We start from the raw sequence: 24,775 nt of genomic DNA on the forward strand, positions 1-24,775 counted from the left end.
ACCCTCCCCGGGTCACAGCTGCACAGAGCGAGCAGCAGCAGCAGCCAGCTCTCTGAGTCAGACACAGGAAGCTGAGCTGACAGCCGCGCGGCGCTCTGCAGTGTGACCGGCGTCTGCTGTGAAGGAGGAGGGGGCCGCGGGGGATCAGAGCTGCGACAGGTACGGGGGACACCGGGGAACACCGGGGTGGGAATAGGGGGTGACCTGGCAGGGCCTGGGGAGCAGGTTTCTGTCGTATGTGCGCGCCGGTATGTGCAGCGCCATGTTAGATTTTCGGGAGGAAGGGGGGGGTGGGGGGACACTTTGGCGACACCGGGGGACCCGAAAGGACCGGGGGATGAGATTTATCTCCCATCTGACATGTTTGTTTATGCCAGATGGGAGATAAATGATTTTTTACCGGCGCGGTCATTTACTGTAACCTGATCATCGGTATACGGTGTATACCGGTCATCAGGTGAGCGGGGACCGGAAAAACCGGCCAGAATCATGATCTCCAGGGTCTCAGCTACCCCCGGCAGATGAGACCCCGGAAATTTTCTGACTCTGGGGGGCGCTAGACCCTTTTTTCCGACCGCCGTTAAAAAGCGGCGGATCGGAAGAAGTACCCTAATTTGTCGCCGTTAAAAGGCGTATCGGCGGTCGTTAAGGGGTTAATAATCAAGATCCATTGTTTTCCAATAAATTAAAAAAATAGATTTGTTCCCTGAAGAACATATGTTTATATGCCTGGTAGAGAATTGCTAGTCATAAATCCCATAAAAAGAAGTCACATGTCAAACTGGTTAGGTGCGTCTGTGACTCAGCTCATTGGAGTACGCCAGCATTGGACTGGAACAAAACAGCAGTCCCATAGATAATATATTTAAAATGTATTTTCTTTATTCGGGAGAAACTTTCAAAAACACTAAGGTAACCATACAGCTTAGGCAGCGGTCAGCAGAGCATTCAGCCATCACCCACCCGCCACCCACACTTGAACACTCAGCTTGGGCAAGTGTGCATGTGTCCTCACTGGGGAAACTGGACTAGGCCTCTGCCAGACACTTCTGAAAGCCGCTCATCTCCCATCAGAGCAAAAATGGGGCATATTCAAATTTATATTTTGGTACAAAGAAATATAAAGTATATTGGGGGGTCTCCAGCTACACATTTTTATTTTTTTTTCAATTAACTTTGCAAATAGCTTTTTATTGAAAAAATATATAATTAATAATAATAATAATAATAATAATAATAATAATTCCAGACTATTAAAGCCCAGAATCAAATTATTTGTGTTGTCAGATCCAACAGTCATATTGCAATACATCTTAGCTCCATGCTCTTCAATGGATCTACAGGCCGTGTCACACACAGAGATAAATCTGCGGCAGATCTGTGGTTGTAGTGAAATTGTGGACAATCAGTGCCAGGTTTGTAGCTGTGTACAAATGGAACAATATGTCCATGATTTCACTGCAACCGCAGATCTGCCAAAGATTTATCTCTGTATGTGACGAGGCCTTACGGGAGAGGTATTGCGCATGTGTGACAACTTCTCTTACACATTAGCATTACCTTTCCAATTAACCCCTTTAGGACGAAGCCAGTTTTGTACTTAATGACCAGGCCATTTTTTGCAATTTTGACCAGTGTCCATTTATAAGGCTATAACTCTGGAACGCTTCAATGGATCCCGGTGATTCTGAGATTGTTTTTTCGTGACATATTGGGCTTCATGTTAGAGGTAAATTTAGGATGATATTTTTTTTTTTTTTTTGTGAAAAAATATGAAATGTGACAAAAAAAATTAAAATTTTGCAATTTTCAAACTTTTAATTTTTATGCCCATAAACCAGAGAGTTATGTCACACAAAATAGTTAATAAACAACATTTCCCACATGTCTACTTTACATCATCACAATTTTTGAAACAAAATTTTTTGGGGTTAGGAAGTTATAAGGGGTCAAAGTTCATCAGCAATTTCCCATTTTTTCAAGAAAATTTACAAAACCATTTTTTTAGGGACCACATCACATTTGAAGTGACTTTGAGAGGCCTAGATGACAGAAAATACCCAAAAGTGACCCCATTCTAAAATCTGCACCCCTCAAGGTACTCAAAACCACATCAAAGAAGTTTATTAACCCTTCAGGTGCCTCACATGAACTAAAGTAATGTGGAATGAAAAAAAAAAAAAATAACATTTTACCCAAAAATGTTGCTTTAGCATCAATTTTCTCACTTTTTCAAGAGGTAGCTCCAAAAATTGGAGCTCACACTTTGTTACCCACTTTCTTATGAGCGCGCCGATACCCCACATGTGGCGAGAAACCTCTGTACGGGCACATGGTAGAGCTTGGAACGAAAGGAGCAATATTTGAATTTTTGAAAGCAAATTTGGCAGAAACAGATTGCGGGCACCATGTTACATTTACAGGTCCCCTAAGGTACCTAAACAGCAGAAACCCCCCTCAAGTGACTCCATTTTGGAAACTAGACCCCTTAAGGCTTCTATCTAGGGGTATAGTGAGCATTTTGGACTGACAGGTACTTCACAGAATTTGCTAACATTAGGTTGTCATATTGAAAATTTTCATTTTTTTAGCAAAAATGTTGCTTTAGCATCAATTTTCTCACTTTTTCAAGAGGTAGCTCCAAAAATTGGAGCTCACACTTTGTTACCCACTTTCTTATGAGCGCGCCGATACCCCACATGTGGCGAGAAACCTCTGTACGGGCACATGGTAGAGCTTGGAACGAAAGGAGCAATATTTGAATTTTTGAAAGCAAATTTGGCAGAAACAGATTGCGGGCACCATGTTACATTTACAGGTCCCCTAAGGTACCTAAACAGCAGAAACCCCCCTCAAGTGACTCCATTTTGGAAACTAGACCCCTTAAGGCTTCTATCTAGGGGTATAGTGAGCATTTTGGACTGACAGGTACTTCACAGAATTTGCTAACATTAGGTTGTCATATTGAAAATTTTCATTTTTTTAGCAAAAATGTTGCTTTAGCATCAATTTTCTCACTTTTTCAAGAGGTAGCTCCAAAAATTGGAGCTCACACTTTGTTACCCACTTTCTTATGAGCGCGCCGATACCCCACATGTGGCGAGAAACCTCTGTACGGGCACATGGTAGAGCTTGGAACGAAAGGAGCAATATTTGAATTTTTGAAAGCAAATTTGGCAGAAACAGATTGCGGGCACCATGTTACATTTACAGGTCCCCTAAGGTACCTAAACAGCAGAAACCCCCCTCAAGTGACTCCATTTTGGAAACTAGACCCCTTAAGGCTTCTATCTAGGGGTATAGTGAGCATTTTGGACTGACAGGTACTTCACAGAATTTGCTAACATTAGGTTGTCATATTGAAAATTTTCATTTTTTTAGCAAAAATGTTGCTTTAGCATCAATTTTCTCACTTTTTCAAGAGGTAGCTCCAAAAATTGGAGCTCACACTTTGTTACCCACTTTCTTATGAGCGCGCCGATACCCCACATGTGGCGAGAAACCTCTGTACGGGCACATGGTAGAGCTTGGAACGAAAGGAGCAATATTTGAATTTTTGAAAGCAAATTTGGCAGAAACAGATTGCGGGCACCATGTTACATTTACAGGTCCCCTAAGGTACCTAAACAGCAGAAACCCCCCTCAAGTGACTCCATTTTGGAAACTAGACCCCTTAAGGCTTCTATCTAGGGGTATAGTGAGCATTTTGGACTGACAGGTACTTCACAGAATTTGCTAACATTAGGTTGTCATATTGAAAATTTTCATTTTTTTAGCAAAAATGTTGCTTTAGCATCAATTTTCTCACTTTTTCAAGAGGTAGCTCCAAAAATTGGAGCTCACACTTTGTTACCCACTTTCTTATGAGCGCGCCGATACCCCACATGTGGCGAGAAACCTCTGTACGGGCACATGGTAGAGCTTGGAACGAAAGGAGCAATATTTGAATTTTTGAAAGCAAATTTGGCAGAAACAGATTGCGGGCACCATGTTACATTTACAGGTCCCCTAAGGTACCTAAACAGCAGAAACCCCCCTCAAGTGACTCCATTTTGGAAACTAGACCCCTTAAGGCTTCTATCTAGGGGTATAGTGAGCATTTTGGACTGACAGGTACTTCACAGAATTTGCTAACATTAGGTTGTCATATTGAAAATTTTCATTTTTTTAGCAAAAATGTTGCTTTAGCATCAATTTTCTCACTTTTTCAAGAGGTAGCTCCAAAAATTGGAGCTCACACTTTGTTACCCACTTTCTTATGAGCGCGCCGATACCCCACATGTGGCGAGAAACCTCTGTACGGGCACATGGTAGAGCTTGGAACGAAAGGAGCAATATTTGAATTTTTGAAAGCAAATTTGGCAGAAACAGATTGCGGGCACCATGTTACATTTACAGGTCCCCTAAGGTACCTAAACAGCAGAAACCCCCCTCAAGTGACTCCATTTTGGAAACTAGACCCCTTAAGGCTTCTATCTAGGGGTATAGTGAGCATTTTGGACTGACAGGTACTTCACAGAATTTGCTAACATTAGGTTGTCATATTGAAAATTTTCATTTTTTTAGCAAAAATGTTGCTTTAGCATCAATTTTCTCACTTTTTCAAGAGGTAGCTCCAAAAATTGGAGCTCACACTTTGTTACCCACTTTCTTATGAGCGCGCCGATACCCCACATGTGGCGACAAACCTCTGTACGGGCACATGGTAGAGCTTGGAACGAAAGGAGCAATATTTGAATTTTTGAAAGCAAATTTGGCAGAAACAGATTGCGGGCACCATGTTACATTTACAGGTCCCCTAAGGTACCTAAACAGCAGAAACCCCCCTCAAGTGACTCCATTTTGGAAACTAGACCCCTTAAGGCTTCTATCTAGGGGTATAGTGAGCATTTTGGACTGACAGGTACTTCACAGAATTTGCTAACATTAGGTTGTCATATTGAAAATTTTCATTTTTTTAGCAAAAATGTTGCTTTAGCATCAATTTTCTCACTTTTTCAAGAGGTAGCTCCAAAAATTGGAGCTCACACTTTGTTACCCACTTTCTTATGAGCGCGCCGATACCCCACATGTGGCGAGAAACCTCTGTACGGGTACATGGTAGAGCTTGGAACGAAAGGAGCAATATTTGAATTTTTGAAAGCAAATTTGGCTGAATTTGGAATATATTCTCAAATTTGCAGAGCTTTTGGGTTTCAAGAACAGAAAAACCCCATAAATGTCTTTGTAAGTTATACCCTGTAATGTATTTGTTTACAGAGGTAGGGAGTAGTTTGACACCATTTTTTATGCAGCTGATGCCTATTATAGATGGTGCACCATTTGGTCTTCAGGGTAAAACTGATGGAATCCCAGAACCTATTCAAAGCTTACAGAGACATTGTGCTACCAAACAAGAAAATCCTTCCAGGAATTATTACTCACAAAAGGGCGGCATGCCCCTAAAAACACATTTACTGGACTTGGTCTTGCTAACAAAACAGTTGTAGAAGGAAGAATAAACTTTATTGGACGGAAGGGCAAAATGTTCAAATGTGGAGGAGTTGGCAGCCACTATGTGGCAAACCTGAGTGTGCCAAAGATGACAGAACACCAGCAGGGCCGGAAGGACAGCTTTATCTTCCAAATAACTGGTCGTACAATGTCTTCTTAGCTCCATCAATCCCTATATGAGGGACAAATGTGCCAAGCGACATGGTACATCATAACAGGCTCCTGCCCGCCAAGGTAGGAACCGCTATGTGCACAAAACGACCAATCCGTTACAGAATTCTGAAAGTATTGTTCGATGCAGGTGGTTCGGCAAGAACCCTGCAGTAAAGCCCATAGTGTTTGAATATGGCACAGCATCATTGTTAGGGGATCCTCCAATAAAATGATCATGCCCATAATACCAAGATAAATGCAAAGAAAAGTTTTGTGTAGTAAGACCTAGTGGTAATATGAGTCAAACTAAAATAATTGGTAAAAAAAATGTTTGAGTAATGAAGTCCTGGAAAGTTGTCAAATGATGAGACTTTTCAAGAACGTTAGTGGGGTCCACACTCTGGAGTCTAAAGACGTGGGCATGTGGACTGGGTTTCGTCTGAATAATTGTTTGGTATGTGATGATAAAGTCCTGGAATTAATTGTGAAATGGGGTAAAATGTGTTTTACTGCTGAAAATTTTCTCTTTATTACTAGTCCAAGAAAAAAAAATTACTGAACAGAAATATAAAAGTAAAGTATTTTCAAAATTAAAAAAAAGCTGCTACCACACAGTTTGGTGTAATTTATTTATGCCAATTAATAATTGAGGGATGTGTGATAGGTTTCAAAACAGGGGGAGATGCAAAGGCCTGGTTGGGAGGGGCACATGGGGCAGAAGTACCGGGAATCGCTCCTTGTGCCGTGCTTTCTACAAACACGGCATCTTTTTTGGGGATACCTTTGGGTGGGAGTGGAAGGGATGGGGCGAATGAAATGACGCTCGGAAAGTCTCCGGACATCCTCTGACTCGAAGGCTTCCTCCTGTGCCTCCGAGTCAAAGAGGAGGCTCTCAATAATTTTCTCCTGGTATTGGAGGAAAGAGAGCGGTCCTTGAGATTTTCTATAGAGGATGAAGCTATTATAGGTAGCAACCTGTAGGAGATAGATTGCTACCTTTTTATACCAGGTTTTGGTTTTTCGCTTCACTAGATAAGGCTGAAGCACCTGGTCAGACAAATCTACACCTCCCATGAACTTATTGTAGTCTGTGACACAGAGCGGCTTCTGTTTGTCACTGGTGGCGCCCCTGTCCCTGACCGTCACAGTGGTGTCCGCATGCAATGTGGTCAGCATGAAAACATCCTTGCGGTCTCTCCATTTTATGGCAAGAAGATGGTCACTTGCCATTGAGGAGGACGCACCCTTCTCCACACGTTTAGACACCAACTGTGGGGGTAGACCAACTCTGTTTTTTCTGATTGTTCCACAGGCCCCTGTGTTTGCAGCGTGGAGGGATTTAGAAAGGGGGACACTGGTATAGTAATTATCAGTATACACGTGATAGCCTTTCTCAAGGAAGGGGGTCATTAGCTCCCAAACAATTTTGCCAGGGATGCCAATTGTCTGGGGGCAGTTTGGGGGGTTGATTTGGCGGTCCCTCCCTTCGTAAATGAGAAAGGCACACGTGTAACCGGTTGTGCTTTCGCACATTTTGTATAATTTTATACCATATTTGGCACGCTTGGAGGGGATAAATTGGCGGAAAGACAGACGGCCCTTATAGCTCATAAGGGACTCGTCTATAGAAACATTTTTGTCAGGGGTATACGAATTTAGGAAGGTAGTTTTTAGAAGGGATATTAGGGGTCTCCATTTATAAAGTCGGTCATAGTTTGGGTCATTTCTTTGGAGGGCTTGGGAATTATCGTTAAAGTGCAGGAATCGCAAAAGGGTCTCATATCGGGATCGGGTCATGATGGCTGCAAACACAGGGGTGCTGTGCACTGTTTTTGTTGCCCAGTACGAGCGGAGTGTAGATTTTTTCACTAACCCCATGTTAAAAGTTATGCCCAAAAACTTTTTAAGTTCGGGGACATTTGTGGGGATCCAGGAGCGGGAATGGATGGAGGTAGGATGTTGGGATATATATTGACGGGCATATAAATTGGTTTGGTGGACAAATAATTGGAGGACTTCTGGGGTAACATAAATTTGGAAAAAATCTAATGGGGTAAAATTTGTGACATTTACATTTATACCGGGGGTTGCTACAAACGGAGGAATTTGAGGGGAGAAGGACGGGTCAGGATACCATAGTGGCCGGGGAAGGGCACTACTTGGACCTGCCTCTGACGTTTCAGCAGTGACGACCGACTCCGCTACCATCGGGCTGTCGGATCCCGAGGAGGAAGCCGAGTCGTCACCATCCGAAAATCGCTCGATTTCAGAGGCAGACTCTGTATCCGAGCCTGAACTGCCGGAGGCAAGAAGCATGTATGCCTGCTCGGCGGTAAATGTTCTCCGCGCCATTACAGTATTTTTCACTGCCTAGCAAAAAAAAGAAAAAAAAATACTACAAATTTTTTTTTTTTTTAAATTTTTTGAAAATTTTTTTTTAGATTTTTTTAACCCTAACCCTGATCCTAACCCTGATCCTAACCCTGATCTAACCCTGATCTAACCCTGATCTAACCCTGATCTAACCCTGATGCTAACCCTGATGCTAACCCTGATATAAGAAAAAAAAAAATCTAAAATAAAAATTCTAACTAAGGGGGGATTCTGACGGAGGTGATGAGGATATTTGGGGGGGGGATATTTTGGGTGAGGATATTGGGGATGAGGATGACTGATTTATAATAAAAATTGGTGTTTTTTTTTCTGACAGAAACGGCAGCAAATGTAGTCTCTCTCTCTCTTCTCTCCCAGATCAACTACAAGGGAGAGAAGAGGGAGGCAGACCCAAATGCTGCCATTTCCAAAATATTTGGGGTATTTGATCACTGTGATAGGGTCTAACACAGTGTTCAAATGTCAGGAACCAATGAAATAAATTCCTGACGTTGCTAGGTGGAAGGAGGCAGACTTTAGCGGTCGAACTGCGCATGCGCCCGCCATTTTACACGGACACGAGAAGGAGGGGGGCCGGGGGAATGCCGTGGGAACTCGGTAACGAGACCCAGGTACCGGGGGGGGACCGAGAGGGACCGGACAAGGACCGATCTCTCACATTTGACTGTTAGATCACGTCAAATGTGAGAGAAACCATTAAAATGCATTAAAAACCGGCATTTCATTTTGCAGGTACATGCTTGCCGTTATTCGGTTAATAACGGCGATCACCGTACCTTTAAATGAAAAAACCGGCCTGAACCGTAATTTCCAGGGTCTCAGCTACCCCCGGCAGCTGAGACCCCGGAAATTTTCCGACTCTGGGGGGCGCTAGACCCTTTTTTCCGACCGCCGTTAAAAAGCGGCGGATCGGAAAAAGTACCAGAATATGCCGCCGTTAAAAGGCGTATCGGCGGTCGTAAAGGGGTTAAAGCATCACTCCAGCATTATTTCTTTATTTCACTGCTTAAGTGGTGCTTTAAAGGGAACCAATCACCAGGATTTTCGTATATAAGCTAAAGCCAGTGCTATACTGGCACTATCAGGCTGATTCTGTACATACCTGTAGTGGTCAGCTCGGATGTTTAGGTTTTGAAATCCAAGAAAGTGAAGTTTGTAAAATTAGCTGCTTCTTGAGTGACAGTTGCACCGCAGCAGATAATATATTCATAGTCATCCCCTCTCTCTCTTTGAATCATTTGTATAATACTTATTCTAATTCTCTTAGTCTAGCAGGACCTGTGTGAGGTCATATCCATGTGACCAGAAGGGGCGGGGCCTCAGCCAACAAAGCTGGATACCAGGTCACATGGGTATGTCCTCACACAGGTCCTGCAAGAGACAGAGTGAGTCATTTGTATAATGCTTATGCTAATTCTAACAGGGGGAGGGGATAACTATGAATATATTATCTGCTCCATTACAACTGCCACTCAAGAAGCTGCTCATTTTACAAACTTCAATTTCTTGGATTTCAAAACCTAAACATCCGAGCTGACCACTACAGGTATGTATAGAATCAGCCCAATAGTGCCAGTATAGCACTGGCTTTAGCTTATATACGAAAATCCTGGTGATTGGTTCCCTTTAAATGTAAGTCCCCTGCCCCCTGCTCACCTGCCACTATCTTCATCTTTTTCCAGCACCACTTCAGTCAGTTTCCAACAATTTGTGCCCTGCTGGCAGCTCCTTTGTTTTGTGGAGTGTGCCAGAGGACACAACTCAATGTAACTCTATGAGAGCCTCGTTCTGGCTCTCCTAGAGTTGCATCTAGAAGAGCCAGAACGAGGCTCTCAGAGTTACATTGAGCGATTGTGATGTAACTTCAAACATCCCGCCAGTCAAAAATTACGGGCAGAAGATGGTGCTGTAGCACGGGAGCAGCAGAGAAAAAGGATGAGGACGGCGGCAGGTGAGTATAATAACAGGGGGCTTACATTTAAAGCACCACTGGAGCACTGAAACAAAACCCTGTTGTGGTGCTTTAAACAATGGTGTTGCATCCTCTATTATTGTAATCAGAAGGGGTCCCAGCAGTTGAACCCCCCCGGAATCAGACATATAGATGTGTTGATAAATGATAAGTATAGTTTATGAGTCAGAGGGTATAATGAATAACTGGCCTAAAGGATTACATGAACAAGGGATTGTCCAGGAATTAAATACTGATGTCTTAACCTTGGCATAGGTCATCAATATCAGGAGACTATGCGTCAGAAACCCAGCACTCCCAATAATCAGCTGTTTGCAGCTCCCTTGATGGCTGGAATTGGTGTATGGAGGAAGAAGAACATGGCTTTGTATGTTCTGTAGTGGCTGCGCTCAGATGGTGTAGCTCAGCGCCCATTCCTTTCATAAGCAGCAGTATCTGAAAATGATTACTACATAGTATACGGAGTTATGCTTTTTTGGCTATGCACATGGTTTACAGAAAGCCTCTGCAGGAGCTTCAGACAGCTGATTGTTGAGGGCACTGGTTGATCGACCGCCACCGATCTGATCTTGATCTTGATGACCTAACCTAAAGATAGGCCGTTAAAATACATGTTCTGGGCAACCCCTTATACTTACTGTACACACCCCTTTAACTATTTAAATACCTGTTTGTGGTGGTGTTTTATGTATTAAAGTTCGTTGTCTAGAGAGTATGGCTCATCATCTCACAAAATTTGAGAAAATAAAAACAAACTAACTAGCAACAAGGCAATTTATTGAGTGAATTTTTTTTATTTTTTTTTACACATACAAGAATCTTCATTTTTCAATGTCTCAAGTTTAAGACCACCAGTCCGATGTCGAAAAGGGAAAAAAAAAAAAAAGTTACCTCACCAAAACGCTGTACCGCCCTGAACCCGCCATTGGTTTTCATTTTTAACCCTCCGTTTTGGAGATCTGCTCTTCTTTCTATTTTGGTGCTGAGTATACTTGGGCACAAAAGGGTGTTCCAGAAGAGATTTCTCTGGGCCATATAGTCCACCCTCTCTAGGACACTGTGCAATCACTACTCAGCTGCATCTGAAACTAGTCTATCAGTGTGATCTTGTGAGATGTCCTCAATGTGGCTTGTCAATGACATGAGCGTAGGATGGTCTTCTTAAAGTGGTAAGTAGTCTTGTAAGAACATGGTGATCTTCCACAATCTTGCTGTTCTCAACAAGTTTCAAATGCAGCCACGCAGTTTTCCGGCAGCGTCGGCGGATGACTACACTCTTCCACCAAAAACTCTTCTGAAACATCCTTTTGAACCACAAGCGTACGTGGTGTAAAAATAAAAAAGGGCATATCTCTGCAAGAGAGCCATAAATAATAAACAGAAAGCAGAGGCCGATTTATGGCAAAATGGGAATTTTGGTGAGGTGACAAACATTTTTTTTTTTTCCTAGACACCCGACAGGTCCACTTTATGTAGTAATAATAAATGCAAACCAAGTTCCAGCAGACATAACGATAAACTAAATACACTATTTGATGAAACATTAAAATATAAAAAGAAAAGTTCCTCACCAGTTTCAGCATCCATGGGCTACCACGGCAAGTGGCAAAGCATCCAAAGAGTCCGAAGACAATGATTGTGGTTCCAGTTCCAATGAGGACATAGGGAGCATTGGTGGAGTTTTCAGCAATGAGAGAGATGTATGTTCCCAATGTAAGTTTTCCCCACACTCCAACAGCAAGTAGAATGACACCAGTAATCTGCAATACAAAAACAGCGGCATTACAAGTGCACCTTACTCTTTAGAGGCAGGATAACATTACAACTAGGGCATAATTATTTTCCAAAATTCATCATCCAATCCATGACTAGTGTAAAAGAAATCTGGTCCTCAAGTCTTTCATTTAAAAGGTCTTGTAAAAGAGGTGATAAACTAATGGATAGAATTGGAAAGCGCAAAAAGGGGCAAGCATCTGGGTATATGGGTTACCCATCTCATTATGTCCCTATCTGTCAGCTCTCACCTTTGTGTGTTGTGTTCAGGACACAACTACATAGGCCTTTGGGTAGTAAATGAAACTCCCACTGGCAACCCTTCTCCCGGATTCAATCTGGTCCATCAGGGAGAATGAATCTCATTTCATTAAAACTTGAAGGGTTTTGAAATGCCGCCCTGCTCCTAGTCTGTAAACACCGGATGAGGTTTTTTTTTTTTCAGCACTATTTTTCATTTTGTAGATAAATTGCTACTGTGTTTCAGGATTTTACCGGCCCCTTCATCAGGACTAATTAAAGAGTAGGAGTCCTAAAGTAGAGGTCAGTACAAGCCAGGTTCAGGATCCTGATAAGCCCTAACAAAGGGGTTGGTACAATCCAAAAACACATTGGACATTTTACCTACAAACAAAGGGATACTGCTGAAAAGAACACAGCATCCAGTGTGACCTGACTAGGAGCAGCGCCGCATTTCCTAGTCCTTCAAGTTTTCATAGAAGCTTAATCATAATGGTGGTAGTCTTTGAATTTGTGAAGGCTGAGCGAACACAAGCCATGTCTCCTTTAAATTTCCAACAATATCCAATGCGGCAGCAACATAACCAATGCGGCAGCAACATAACCAATGCGGCAGCAACATAACCAATGCGGCAGCAACATAACCAATGCGGCAGCAACATAACCAATGCGGCAGCAACATAACCAATGCGGCAGCAACATAACCAATGCGGCAGCAACATAACCAATGCGGCAGCAACATAACCAATGCGGCAGCAACATAACCAATGCCGCAGCAACATAACCAATGCGGCAGCAACATAACCAATGCGGCAGCAACATAACCAATGCGGCAGCAACATAACCAATGCGGCAGCAACATAACCAATGCGGCAGCAACATAACCAATGCGGCAGCAACATAACCAATGCGGCAGCAACATAACCAATGCGGCAGCAACATAACCAATGCGGCAGCAACATAACCAATGCGGCAGCAACATAACCAATGCGGCAGCAACATAACCAATGCGGCAGCAACATAACCAATGCCGCAGCAACATAACCAATGCTGCAGATCATGAATCTATCTATATTTGTGCTGAATTTCCATTTTCATGGTAAACTCGTGGAACAGGGGAACACTTATACCCCCTCAAAAACATTTTAACTTGCCTTTCTTGTGTGTTATGTAAAGATTAAATCTATTTTGACAGTAGGTACACACCAGAGTAAATTTCTTACGTAAGTGGGTAATTCTATAAACTCTATAGTACCAGTCATAAAAGGGACATTTGAACTGGCTTATTAGACAGATTAAAAAAAAAAAAGTTGAAATTACCAATGCTCATTTTTCGAAAATACATTTGTTAATGCGGTTTCGAAAATATCATGAGCAGCCTGATAAAAGCTGGAAACACCACTCACATAAGGGAAGCTTTCAATTGGTGGGAAGGAAGATTTCATAATATATAATCTGTCAGTAGTTTTTTTCTACCTCTGAGAGCACAATGATTTAGGCAAAGCAATCCGGAATCCAACGATGTATCACTTAGCTTACTGGGTGCAACAGTTCTGCCACAATCGGAATTTTTATACTTAGTTATGTAGCACAGTCCAGAGAGCTGTCCCCGCCCACACCAAGCTCTCTATAGAGATTGTACAATGACAGTGAGGTGTCAAGCACAGGAAGGGGCGTGCTGAATTTGTGGGCATGACTTTGTATTCAGAGCAATGAGGAGATAAGCTGCTTTAACAAACATAGCAAATAAATAACAGATGGGACATGGACAAGACAGGCATTCCTGAATTCTGTTTTAACCCCTGCAGCATGTGGTCTTCAGATTACATAGCAAAAACCTGCTGACAGATTCCCTTTAAAGAAAAAAATGTTAACAGTACTTCCTAACAGCAAGTTACCTTGTTGCCAGGGAATCTGTAATATGAAAGTGAACACAAAGGTCTTGCCTCTTGAGAATTCTAGACAAAACTGATTGATCAAGAGGTGTCAGAAGTTAATCTGAATACATTTCGAGAGATCGAAAGAGCCTCCGAGCTGGAGAGCTACTTGGTGGGTGCAAGATGCACCCAATGACTTCCCCATAACAATGAGGGCTATGTTGCTGACAGAAGCTCTTTTAAACAATATTTCTGAAATAGGCAACATTTCTGCCTCATTTATGTTGCCGAAAGGACTGACCCAGTTCTCACCGGCTGAATTAGAAAAGAGCAGTGGACATATCACAATTACCTTTGGGCCAAATACAAAGTAGAATATCAGATTTCAAATGGAATCTATAACAAAAGCTTGGGACATATTTTCATGGCTAGAAATCCATCCTTAAGGGTGCTTTACACGCTGCGATATCGGTAACGATATATCGTCGGGGTCACGTCAGTAGTGACGCACAACCAGCGCCATTACCGACATCGCAGCGTGTAACACAAATGAGCGCCGGTCAACGAGCACAACAACGTGAAAAATCGTTGCTCATTTCCTTAATATCGTTGCTGCAGCAGGTACGAAGTTGTTTGTCACTCCTGCGGCACCACACATCGCTGTGTGTGATGCCGCAGGAACGATGAACATCTCCTTACCTGCCTCCACTGGCAATGCGGAAGGAAGGAGGTGGGCGGGATGTTACGTCCCGCTCATCTCCGCCCCTCCGCTTCAATTGGCCGGCCGCTTAGTGATGTCAAGCTCAAGGGGGAGGTGCGTTCGGCGTCACAGCGACGTCGCTGCACAGGTAAGTGCGTGTGACGCTGCCGTAGCGATAATGTTCGCTACGGCAGCGATCACCACATATCGTGCCACCGACGGGGGCGGGTGCTATCGCACGCAACATCGCTAGCGATGTCACAACGTGTAAAAGCACCCTTTAGCTTTGACAGAAGAAAAAAAAAAAAAAAGTATTTTTTGTTTCAGCTCAGGTTTTCATGCAATGGTTTTTCAGTAAAACATCTTCGATTGACCAGAACTTTGTAAGTACTAGGCGAGGCACGAGGTGAGAAAGCACCAAGGAGCACAAAGTATGTATAGGTGTTCATCACTCATCCTTGCAGGATTATTGAGGGGTCCTTGAGAAAGGCTGAATGCTCAGAAACACAGAGTACAAAATGAAGACTCAGACAGCACCCGGATGGCACCCTAGTGCTGCCCATTTTTAAACCTGATCCCATGGCTGATACTAAAATCCACTGTCATTTTTCTGAGAGCATCTCCATCCTGTGTGGATGTACCACTACTCTTTAATAGCCAAGTACAACCCTATCCTCACAGAAATATTCTGTATTTGTGCTCGCTACAATGAGAGGAGACTCAGAATCAGTTATCCCAGCAGTCTCCTTTTAGTTATGATTTTACGTTTATTGACATCATGGGTTTTTTTGTACAATTTTAGACTATACGCCCTAAAAACCTTTGACTTACAAGCTACACCTGTCTATTAGTCTCCACTGGTCCGACAGGAGCCAAAGAGCATCTGTTTGGCCTCTGTCTGGTCAGTATACCACAAAAAAAATATCTCTAAGTATGGAAAAAGGTTGCAATCCCATCCGAGGCATTATTGACCTCTGTTTAAAGTGGTTGCTGGATGGCATTTTATGTGTGCGTGCATGCGCACACACACACACACACATATATATATATTTTATTTTCACTATCAGACGGTTGAATGTGACACCCAGCACCCACACGATCAGCTGTCATCAGTACCAGAGGCCCCTGGATATAAACAGTGAACAGGGCTGACCAGCACAGCACCACACTCTATTGTGGCTACTGCCAGGTACTGCAGATCAGCTGCTATTCTCCTCAAAGGAGAGGTCAGACATGATTTAGCCCGAACAACCCTTTGACAGTAATGTCATGAAAAGCTATTGAAAAGCTCATGGCGTATATATAAAACACGTGCCATTATAGCATTTGGGTGACAGATACATTCATTACAACCTTCAATGAATGCCTAAGTTGTCAGCTTTTCTGGCAGTCCATATGCTCTGTAGCATTTTTTTTTTTTTTTTTTACACATTATTGAGAAGAAATGCCTAAGAAGATTAAACTTCACATTATGCATTGCTATTGCATTCTAGGATAACCGCACAACCTGATCATTTTTCATGTATTATTACCGGGGAACGTCTTCTTTCACTGCCTCAGAACTAATGGAGCACACACAAAGAGCATGGCCATTAAACAATAATTACCAGCCCGTATTAATGTAGACGCGGTGTTTGCTGTGCTTTACATTTATGTAAGCAGTCACATGGCATCACGTGCAGGGTGCCAGCAGGATGGCGGGTGAGGAATTATACCGCAGTACCTTCTCTTCTGCGGTGTTTCCACTCCAAACATTTCCCGAGGCCCGTGTGCGCATACCAGCATGTGTATAGGTGTAAACAGGTCGCAGAGCTATTGCTTACACCACGCATTTCTATTTACAGCAGGCAGGCTATACTCGGGGCGTCCCAGTAATCCCCGCAGGCTCGGATTCAGAGCCCTCAATTGGAAGTGATTACATCATATTTACACAATGGCATTTGCAAGGTAAGCAGTCCTGTGAAACCAGCTATAAAACCTGTCGGTGGCTTTATCCTTATTTTACCTAATTTATACTATACAGTGGAGATCAAAATTAGAGAACACAATTTCCTAAATGTTAAGGTCATTGTGTAGTTCTATGTGATTATATCCTAACATGAGTAAATCTAGCAGTATAAAAATGTAAATGAGATAAATGTAAAAGAACACTGATCAAAATTAGGGAACACTTTCAGATACCTGCAAGTTATTGGTGTTAATCTGGCACCGGGTGCTAATTTCCTTAATTATCTGACAAACCCTATGTAACTGGCAGCCTAACTTTCCAGTTTGCACTGACTTTGCAAAAATAGTGTGCAGTTCCCAAGTGACTGAAACCCACCGGCAGCAGGTTGTCCAGATGAAGACAAAAGGGGTGACCTTATCAGCCATAGCAAGAGAAATTGGTTGTTCTAAGTCTCGGATTTCGAGAATATTGCATCTTTCCAGCATCAAACTCTTCAAAAGTTCCCCAAGAAGGCTGGTCGTCCTCACAAGAGAGGACAGGATAATGCAGAGAATCTCCATGGGTAATCGTTTTAACACTGCAGCTGGAATTGCTTGGCAGTTCAGCACTGAACAGGGCAAGGATTGGTCTCGTCATACGGTGTCACAACGTGTAAGAGCATTTGGACTGAAAGCCCACTCTGAAATGACCAAACCTCTCACTAGCATAAAGAATCAAAAAGGCTAGACTCACTTTCAGTGAAGAGCATGTTGTGTGGACAGAGGGGAAGTGCACCACAGTTCATTTTAGTGATGAAAGCAAGTTTCATTTATTTGAGTCTGATGGGAAACATTACGTTCATCAAAAAACTTGGGAAAGACTGAACCCAAAATGTGTTAAGAAGTAGTGAAAAAGGGACAGTAGTTACTGATACTCCTGATATTCTGAGAGTGCTGGGGTCAGTCTACTCTGATCTATACTCCGCTAAGATGCACTCGGGGGCAGGGGGGCTGGATAGATTTCTCAGTAGAGTTCAGGTGCCAATCCTCAAGAGAGAGTCCAGGGAGTTTTTAGACAAACCATTTGATCTAAAGGAGCTGGACTTGCCCCTGAGTGACATAGTGAATGATAAGGCGCCAGGGGTGGACGAATTCCCTGCTGAAATGTATAAGCAACAAAGGAAGGTTCTGCTGCCTGTGCTGCTTAAGGTCTACAATTCCTGTCTGCAGGGGGGAGAGCTGCTACAGTCTATGCAGTAGGCGATAATTGTGGTGCTCCCTAAAGAAGGTAAGGATCCCAGTTTGTAAGCGTCATATAGGCCGATATCTCTATTACCGGTGGATATTAAGCTTCTCGACAAAATGCTTGCGAATAGGCTCACCAAAGTCATTACATCTTTAATACACTCAGACCAGTCATGGTTCATGCCCAACAAATCCATGGCGATCAACCTTAGGAGATTATATCTAAACATGCAAATACCAGCGGAAAATAGGGGACAGCGGGTGATCCTCTTAGATCAGGGGTGGGGAACCTCCGGCCCGCGGGCCGTATACGGCCCGTGACGACTTTTTATGCGGCCCCCGGGCACATTCCCGGAGACCATTGTGCTTTGGTGGCAGCCGCGCTTTTCCCGGCTGCCGGCCCTTTAAATCCCACAGCCTGATGCCCTGTGGGTAGATGCTAGAATGTACGGGCTCTCTCCAGATCCTGACTTCCAGGACCTGACTGCAGCCCATACATTCTAGGCTTATCCCCGGCCTGTGTGCTCTGGTGGGCGGGTAAGCAGCACGCTGCGATAAAGTCACACAGAAGAGCTGCAGCAGGTTTACCAGCCTCCCGAAACTGTGCTGTGTGTGTGACTCTCCCTCCCCCTCACTGCGAGTACTCAACCCATCGCTGCCCCCCCCCCGCTCAGTGCTGTGTACACCCTCGTACTGTGTGTACCCCCCAATGCTGTATGTACCCCCCAATGCTGTGTGTACCCCCTCGTGCTGTGTACCCCCTCGTGCTGTATGTACCCCCCAATGCTGTGTGTACCCCCTTGTGCTGTATGTACCCCCTAGTGCAGTGTGTACCCCCTAGTACAGTGTGTACCCCCTAGTACAGTGAGTACCCCCTAATGCTGTGTGTACCCCCTAATGCTGTGTGTACCCCTTAATGCTGTGTGTACCCCCTCGTGCTGTGTACCCCCTCGTGCTGTGTACCCCCTCGTGCTGTGTGTACCCCCTCGTGCTGTGTGTACCCCCTCGTGCTGTGTGTACCCCCTCGTGCTGTGTGTACCCCCTCGTGCTGTGTGTACCCCCTCATGCTGTGTACCTCCTAGTACAGTGTGTACTCCCCAGTGCTGTGTACCCCCAGGTGCTGTGTGTACCCCCTAGTGCTGTGTGTACCCCCTAGTGCTGTGTACACCCCAGTGCTGTGTGTACCCCCTCGTGCTATGTGCCCCCTAGTGCAGTGTGTACCACCTAGTGCAGCGAGTACCCCCTTGTACAGTGAGTACCCCCTAATGCTGTGTGTACCCCTTAATGCTGTGTGTACCCCCTAATGCTGTGTACCCCTTAATGCTGTGTGTACCACCTCGTGCTGTGTACCCCCTCGTGCTGTGTACCCCCTCGTGCTGTGTACCCCCTCGTGCTGTGTGTACCCCCTCATGCTGTGTACCTCCTAGTACAGTGTGTACCCCCCAGTGCTGTGTACCCCCAGGTGCTGTGTGTACCCCCTAGTGCTGTGTGTACCCCCTAATGCTGTGTACACCCCAGTGCTGTGTACCCCCTCAGCGCGGTGTAACCCCTCACTGCTGTCCGTGCCCCCCCTAGTGCTGTCTGTACCCCCTGGGTGATGTCTATGCCCCCCCACCAGTGCTGTCCGCACCACCTAATGCTGTCCATGCTGCCACCAGTGCTGTCCATGCCACGGTGAGTGCTGCCTGTGTCCCCCTTATGCTGTCCATGCTCCCCAGTGCTGTGTGCCACCCCTCAGTGCTCTTAACTCGCTACTGCTGTCTGTACCCTCCCACTGCTTTCTATGCTCCCCAGTCCGTGCTCTCCTATTGATGTCTATGTTCCCCCAGACCTGTCTGTCTCCCTAATGCTGCCACCCAGTGCAGTGCGTGCTGCCACCCAGTGCAGTGCGTGCTGCCACCCAGTGCAGTGCGTGCTGCCACCCAGTGCTGTGCGTGTCCCCAGTCATGTCTGTGCCACCGCCAGGGCTGTCCATGCCCCCTACTGATGTATATGCCCCAGCCCCTCCTGTGATGTATATGCCCCAGCCCCTCCTGTGATGTATATGCCCCAGCCCCTCCTGTGATGTATATGCCCCAGCCCCTCCTGTGATGTATATGCCCCAGCCCCTCCTGTGATGTATATGCCCCAGCCCCTTCTGTGATGTATATGCCTCAGCCCCTCCTGTGATGTATATGCCCCAGCCCCTCCTGTGATGTATATGCCCCAGCCCCTCCTGTGATGTATATGCCCCAGCCCCTCCTGTGATGTATATGCCCCAGCCCCTCCTGTGATGTATATGCCCCAGCCCCTCCTGTGATGTGTACTCCCAGTGTCTCCTGTAATTTATGCGCCCTGGCCCCTCCTGTGATGTGTATGCCCCCAGCATCTCCAGACAGAGACAAACCTGGAAAAGCAGCTGTGAGAAACAAGATGATCAATATCACCGAACATTACAATCGCACCAAAGAGAAGCAGCTCCGGCCATCACAATAGGGGTGAGTTAATCGTTTGACCAAATATAGCAGGGTTATTTTTCAGGTTGATAATGTTGTGCGGCCCCCAAAGGTTAGTAGGAAATTCCAAATGGCCCCCGGCAGTAAAAAGGTTCCCCACCCCTGTCTTAGATGCTACCAAAGCTTTTTACAGTGTGGAGTGGGGCTACTTCTGGGCCACAATGTGGCGAATGGGCTTTGGAGAAGTATTTGTTCAGTGGGTACAATTGCTATACTCTTTCTCCAAAGCTAGAGTAAGGGCGAATGGGAGTATGTCGGACAAATTCTCCCTTTACTGAGGTACAAGGCAAAGGTGTCCTCTGTCCCCCTTGCTGTTTGCCATCGCTATTGCCATTGAGCCACTAGCGGCAGTGATGCGGAGGGATCAGGATATAGTTGGGTATCGATATGGTAGTTTGGGAGACAAGGTGGCCTTGTATGCAGAAGACCTGTTTCTAGGGGGATGCGAAGGAGTCCTTGGACAGCGTAATGCAGGTCATTTCCAGCTTTGTGAGAATATCAGGGCTCACTTTAAACTGGGATAAGTTGGTTCTGATGCAACTGCTGGATATGGAGCATTCCAATATGGTGGTGACAGGGACCCTGTTGCAGGTGGTGTCCGAGTTAAAAAATCTAGGAATAATGATCTCGGCTAAGCTGATGGGCTATAAGCGTCTTACTCGTGCCCCCCTCCTGAAGTTCAAGCAGAAGATTCTGGCCTGGTCCAAACTATAACTCACAGTGGTGGAGAAAGTCAATTTAATCAAAATTATATCAATGTCCCAACTGTTGTACGTGCTGTGCTCCACAATGCCCCGATGTGGCAGCTGTAAAACCGGTTTCACAAAATAAATTCCATCTTTCAGGGCGGCACGGTAGCTCAGTGGTTAGCACTGCAGCCTTGCAGCGCTGGGGTGCTGGGTTCAAATCCCACCAAGGACACCATCTGCAAGGAGTTTGTATGTTCTCCCCTGGGTTCTCCGGTTTCCTCCCACACTCCAAAGACATACAGATAGGGACTCTAGATTGTGAGCCCCAATGGGGACAGTGTTGCCAATGTATGTAAAGTGCTATGGAATTAATAACGCTATATAAATGAATAAAATTATTATTATTATTATCTTTCGAGACTTAGTTTGGAGAAAGAAGCGGGGGAAGGGCAGACGGGGGAAGGGCAGACGGGGGGAGGGGCAGACGGGGGAGGGGGAACGGCTGGGGAAGAAGACAAGGAAAGAGAAAATGAATTCAGTGGTATTGGTTCTGTGTAGGTGGGGAGTGAAATCTATTTTTTTTCCGTGGGCCAAAGAAAAACAAAACCAGGAGATGAACATTTAGCAGAAAATGACTCCTGTGATATACTCCTGAGAAATTATGGTTCTTCATGGTGACATAGGACAAACTGTTGCCGCACCATGGAATGATAAGAGACCAAAAGTTGCAGAGTACTGAGTAAATGGCTGAAAATGACATAAAAAATATTTTTTACATTAACATTGATAAAGTAATGATGTGCATTCATTCAAAGAAATAATTCATTTTTTCTTCATTAACCCCTTTATATAACAGGCACAGCCCCTACAAGCTGTACAGCACAGTGCCTAGTAAACGATGACGAGGCCAGAGCAATGTGGCTCCTTCAGTCACCTGGTGGTGGGAAAAGTCCTTGAAAAGCAGCTCTGCACCTGATGGTATAATTGTCGGTGTGCCAGGGCCAAAGCGCCTCCAGAACTGATACATTAATTCTAATTAACTGGATTTGTGCAGAATAGTCTTCAGTGTGATGTGAATGCCACGCAAACTGTACCTACTGCCCAGCATGCAGAAGTGTCTCACCACGCCATATGCTCAGGTTGGGCGCAAGATTAAGAGTAGACACAATATAAATAACTATGACTCAACAGTGACGGCTACGGGCAGCAGGGGGGGGGGGGGTTGGGGGCAGCCCAAGCACACTGCAGACTACTTTATGCTCGTTGCTACTGGCCAAATGGCAATATATTGCGTTCCCATAGAAGACCTGACCCATATTAGTCTGCAGAGTTTTATAACAGAGCCTATTAGAAGACAACTGGCTTAGTATGACCCGATAGCATTTCTATCCAAACCAGACATTGTTCAGTGTGGTAACTAGTTTGATAAATGGATCTCGGTTGGAGACGGAGCGCTGACTTTGGAAAATTGCACCAGAATAAAGCCAATCAATCCGCCAAGGATAATATAATGCAGACGAGAAGAAAGACAAATCGAAAAGTAACTGTTCTTCCAACTAAGCTTCCTACATGGACTACACTTAATCAAAAGAATGCTAATTATTAATAACAGGATTATGTTACAAGTAATTTCCAGGCACAAATGAAAAGGCATAGAGGCCAATTGTACGCTTAGCTGAAATACAGCATCCATGGAGTCATAGTGACTAGGAAAGACTGTTACAGAGGAGTCCACTTATACCTTTCCATGAAATTTGTTAAATGGGTTTAAGAAAAGTTGACCACAAATGCTTTTATGTATGCAAAATAACAAATCGCGCAAGTACTCATCCTCATTGGCTCCAGCGCTCTGTCGCTGCTCCATTTGTCTCTTTAGGTTCAATGGTGACATTACATCAACTGTTTACCCCACCACTGCAGTCAATCAGTGAGCTCATCAGCTCTGACCTCGGAGACTCATTCCATTTACATTGGCAATGATTGGCTGCAGTGGTAATGTGAGCCAAGTGTTGTTGCAACGACAGCCAAATCACAGACCTGAGCAGCAGCGGAAATATGGCGCTGGACCCAATGAGGTTTGGGGTTCATTTTTTTGTAGAAGAGGAAAACCCCTTCGTAAGGACTCAAATTGTCACAATACAAATTAGAAACATTTCAAGCAAACACCTGACAAACAAAATCCATTTAGACTTTTTTTTGCCAAAGCCCCTCACCCCCTGCTCCTCAGCTCCTGGCCCTCACCCCCTGCTCCTCATCTCCTGGCCCTCACCCCCTGGCCCTCACCTCCTGGCCCTCACCCCCTGCTCCTCACCCCCTGCTCCTCACCCCCTGCTCCTCATCCCCTGCTCCTCATCCCCTGCTCCTCATCCCCTGCTCCTCATCCCCTGCTCCTCATCCCCTGCTCCTCATCCCCTGCTCCTCATCCCCTGCTCCTCATCCCCTGCTCCTCATCCCCTGCTCCTCATCCCCTGCTCCTCATCCCCTGCTCCTCATCCCCTGCTCCTCATCCCCTGCTCCTCATCCCCTGGCCCTCATCCCCTGGCCCTCATCCCCTGGCCCTCATCCCCTGGCCCTCATCCCCTGGCCCTCATCCCCTGGCCCTCATCTCCTGGCCCTCATCTCCTGGCCCTCATCTCCTGGCCCTCATCTCCTGGCCCTCATCTCGACATATTCTCATCCGAGAGGGAAGATTCGGAAGTAGAATCCATGCCTACATTATATAATTCTTTTAATTCTCACGTTACAACGACTGATCTTACTTAAGAAGTTTTTCAATATTTCATATCTAAAGCAGCTCATGACAGGCAATTTCACATGTATCGAAATAAGTCTCTCTCCACTGCAGCTGTCATCTGTTTAAAGCACAAATAGCCCCACTTTAGGAAGGAAGCAATGAAACATAAATCCTTCACACTATGTTAAAATTGACTTCCACTCAGCACCTGCTAAGTGGATCGCACTACAGTTCTTTCCTGTGCACCTCTAGGTTATTTTTTATGCATTAACTTCCTATCTCAGTTACTCTCTGGTGCAGGGCTGTACATAGAAATCATGGGGCCCCATAGCAGAATCTCTAATACTCCTCCATATCTTATAATGCACACCTCATAATCGTCGATAAAGAATAATGCAGTGCTCCAAACTGTATAAACTTAGCCCCAGAGTAATCCATGTATTATAATTCACCCCACATAGTCCTCCAAACAGGATAATGCACACCCCATAGTCCTCCATTTAGAATAATGCACAGCCCATAGTCCTCCAAATAGTATAATGCACCCCACATGATCCTCCAAATAGTATAATGCACACCCCATAGTCCTCCATTTAGAATGCACACCCCATAGTCCTCCAAATAAAATAAATAAATCTTTATTTTTATATAGCGCTAACATATTCCGCAGCGCTTTACATACATCAGGAACACTGTCCCCATTGGGGCTCACAATCTAAAGTCCCTATCTGTATGTCTTTGGAGTGTGGGAGGAAAACGGAGAGCCCAGAGGAAACCCACGCAAACACGGGGAGAACGTACAAACTCCTGCAGATGTTTTCCTTGTTGGGATTTGAACCCAGGACCTCAGCGCTGCAAGGTTACAGTGCTAACCACTGAGCCACCGTGCCGCCCTCCAAATGGTAAAATTCACCCCACATAGTCCTCCAAATAGTATAATGCATATCCGAGAGTCCTCCAAATGGTATAATGCTCCCCCCATAGTCCTCCAACAGTATACTCATCGTTTGTTTTTTTTTTAAATAAATAAAATACCTCTCCTCTTTCCTTTCCCCTGTGGCTCTGGTCTCCTCAGCGTGTCCTG

General features: G+C 44.9%; 1 protein-coding gene across 1 annotated transcript in view; it reads right to left on the reverse strand.

Annotated features, from left to right (window-relative positions):
* TSPAN7 (tetraspanin 7) overlaps positions 1-24,775 on the reverse strand; it is a 190,624-nt gene that overhangs the window by 49,904 nt on the left and 115,945 nt on the right. The window contains exon 2 of the mRNA XM_075335507.1: positions 11,584-11,772. Coding sequence (XP_075191622.1) covers positions 11,584-11,772 — 189 coding nt within the window. The remainder of the gene's footprint in view (positions 1-11,583; positions 11,773-24,775) is intronic.

Source organism: Anomaloglossus baeobatrachus, chromosome 2 (genome assembly GCF_048569485.1).
Source record: "Anomaloglossus baeobatrachus isolate aAnoBae1 chromosome 2, aAnoBae1.hap1, whole genome shotgun sequence".
Taxonomy (NCBI): domain Eukaryota; kingdom Metazoa; phylum Chordata; class Amphibia; order Anura; family Aromobatidae; genus Anomaloglossus; species Anomaloglossus baeobatrachus.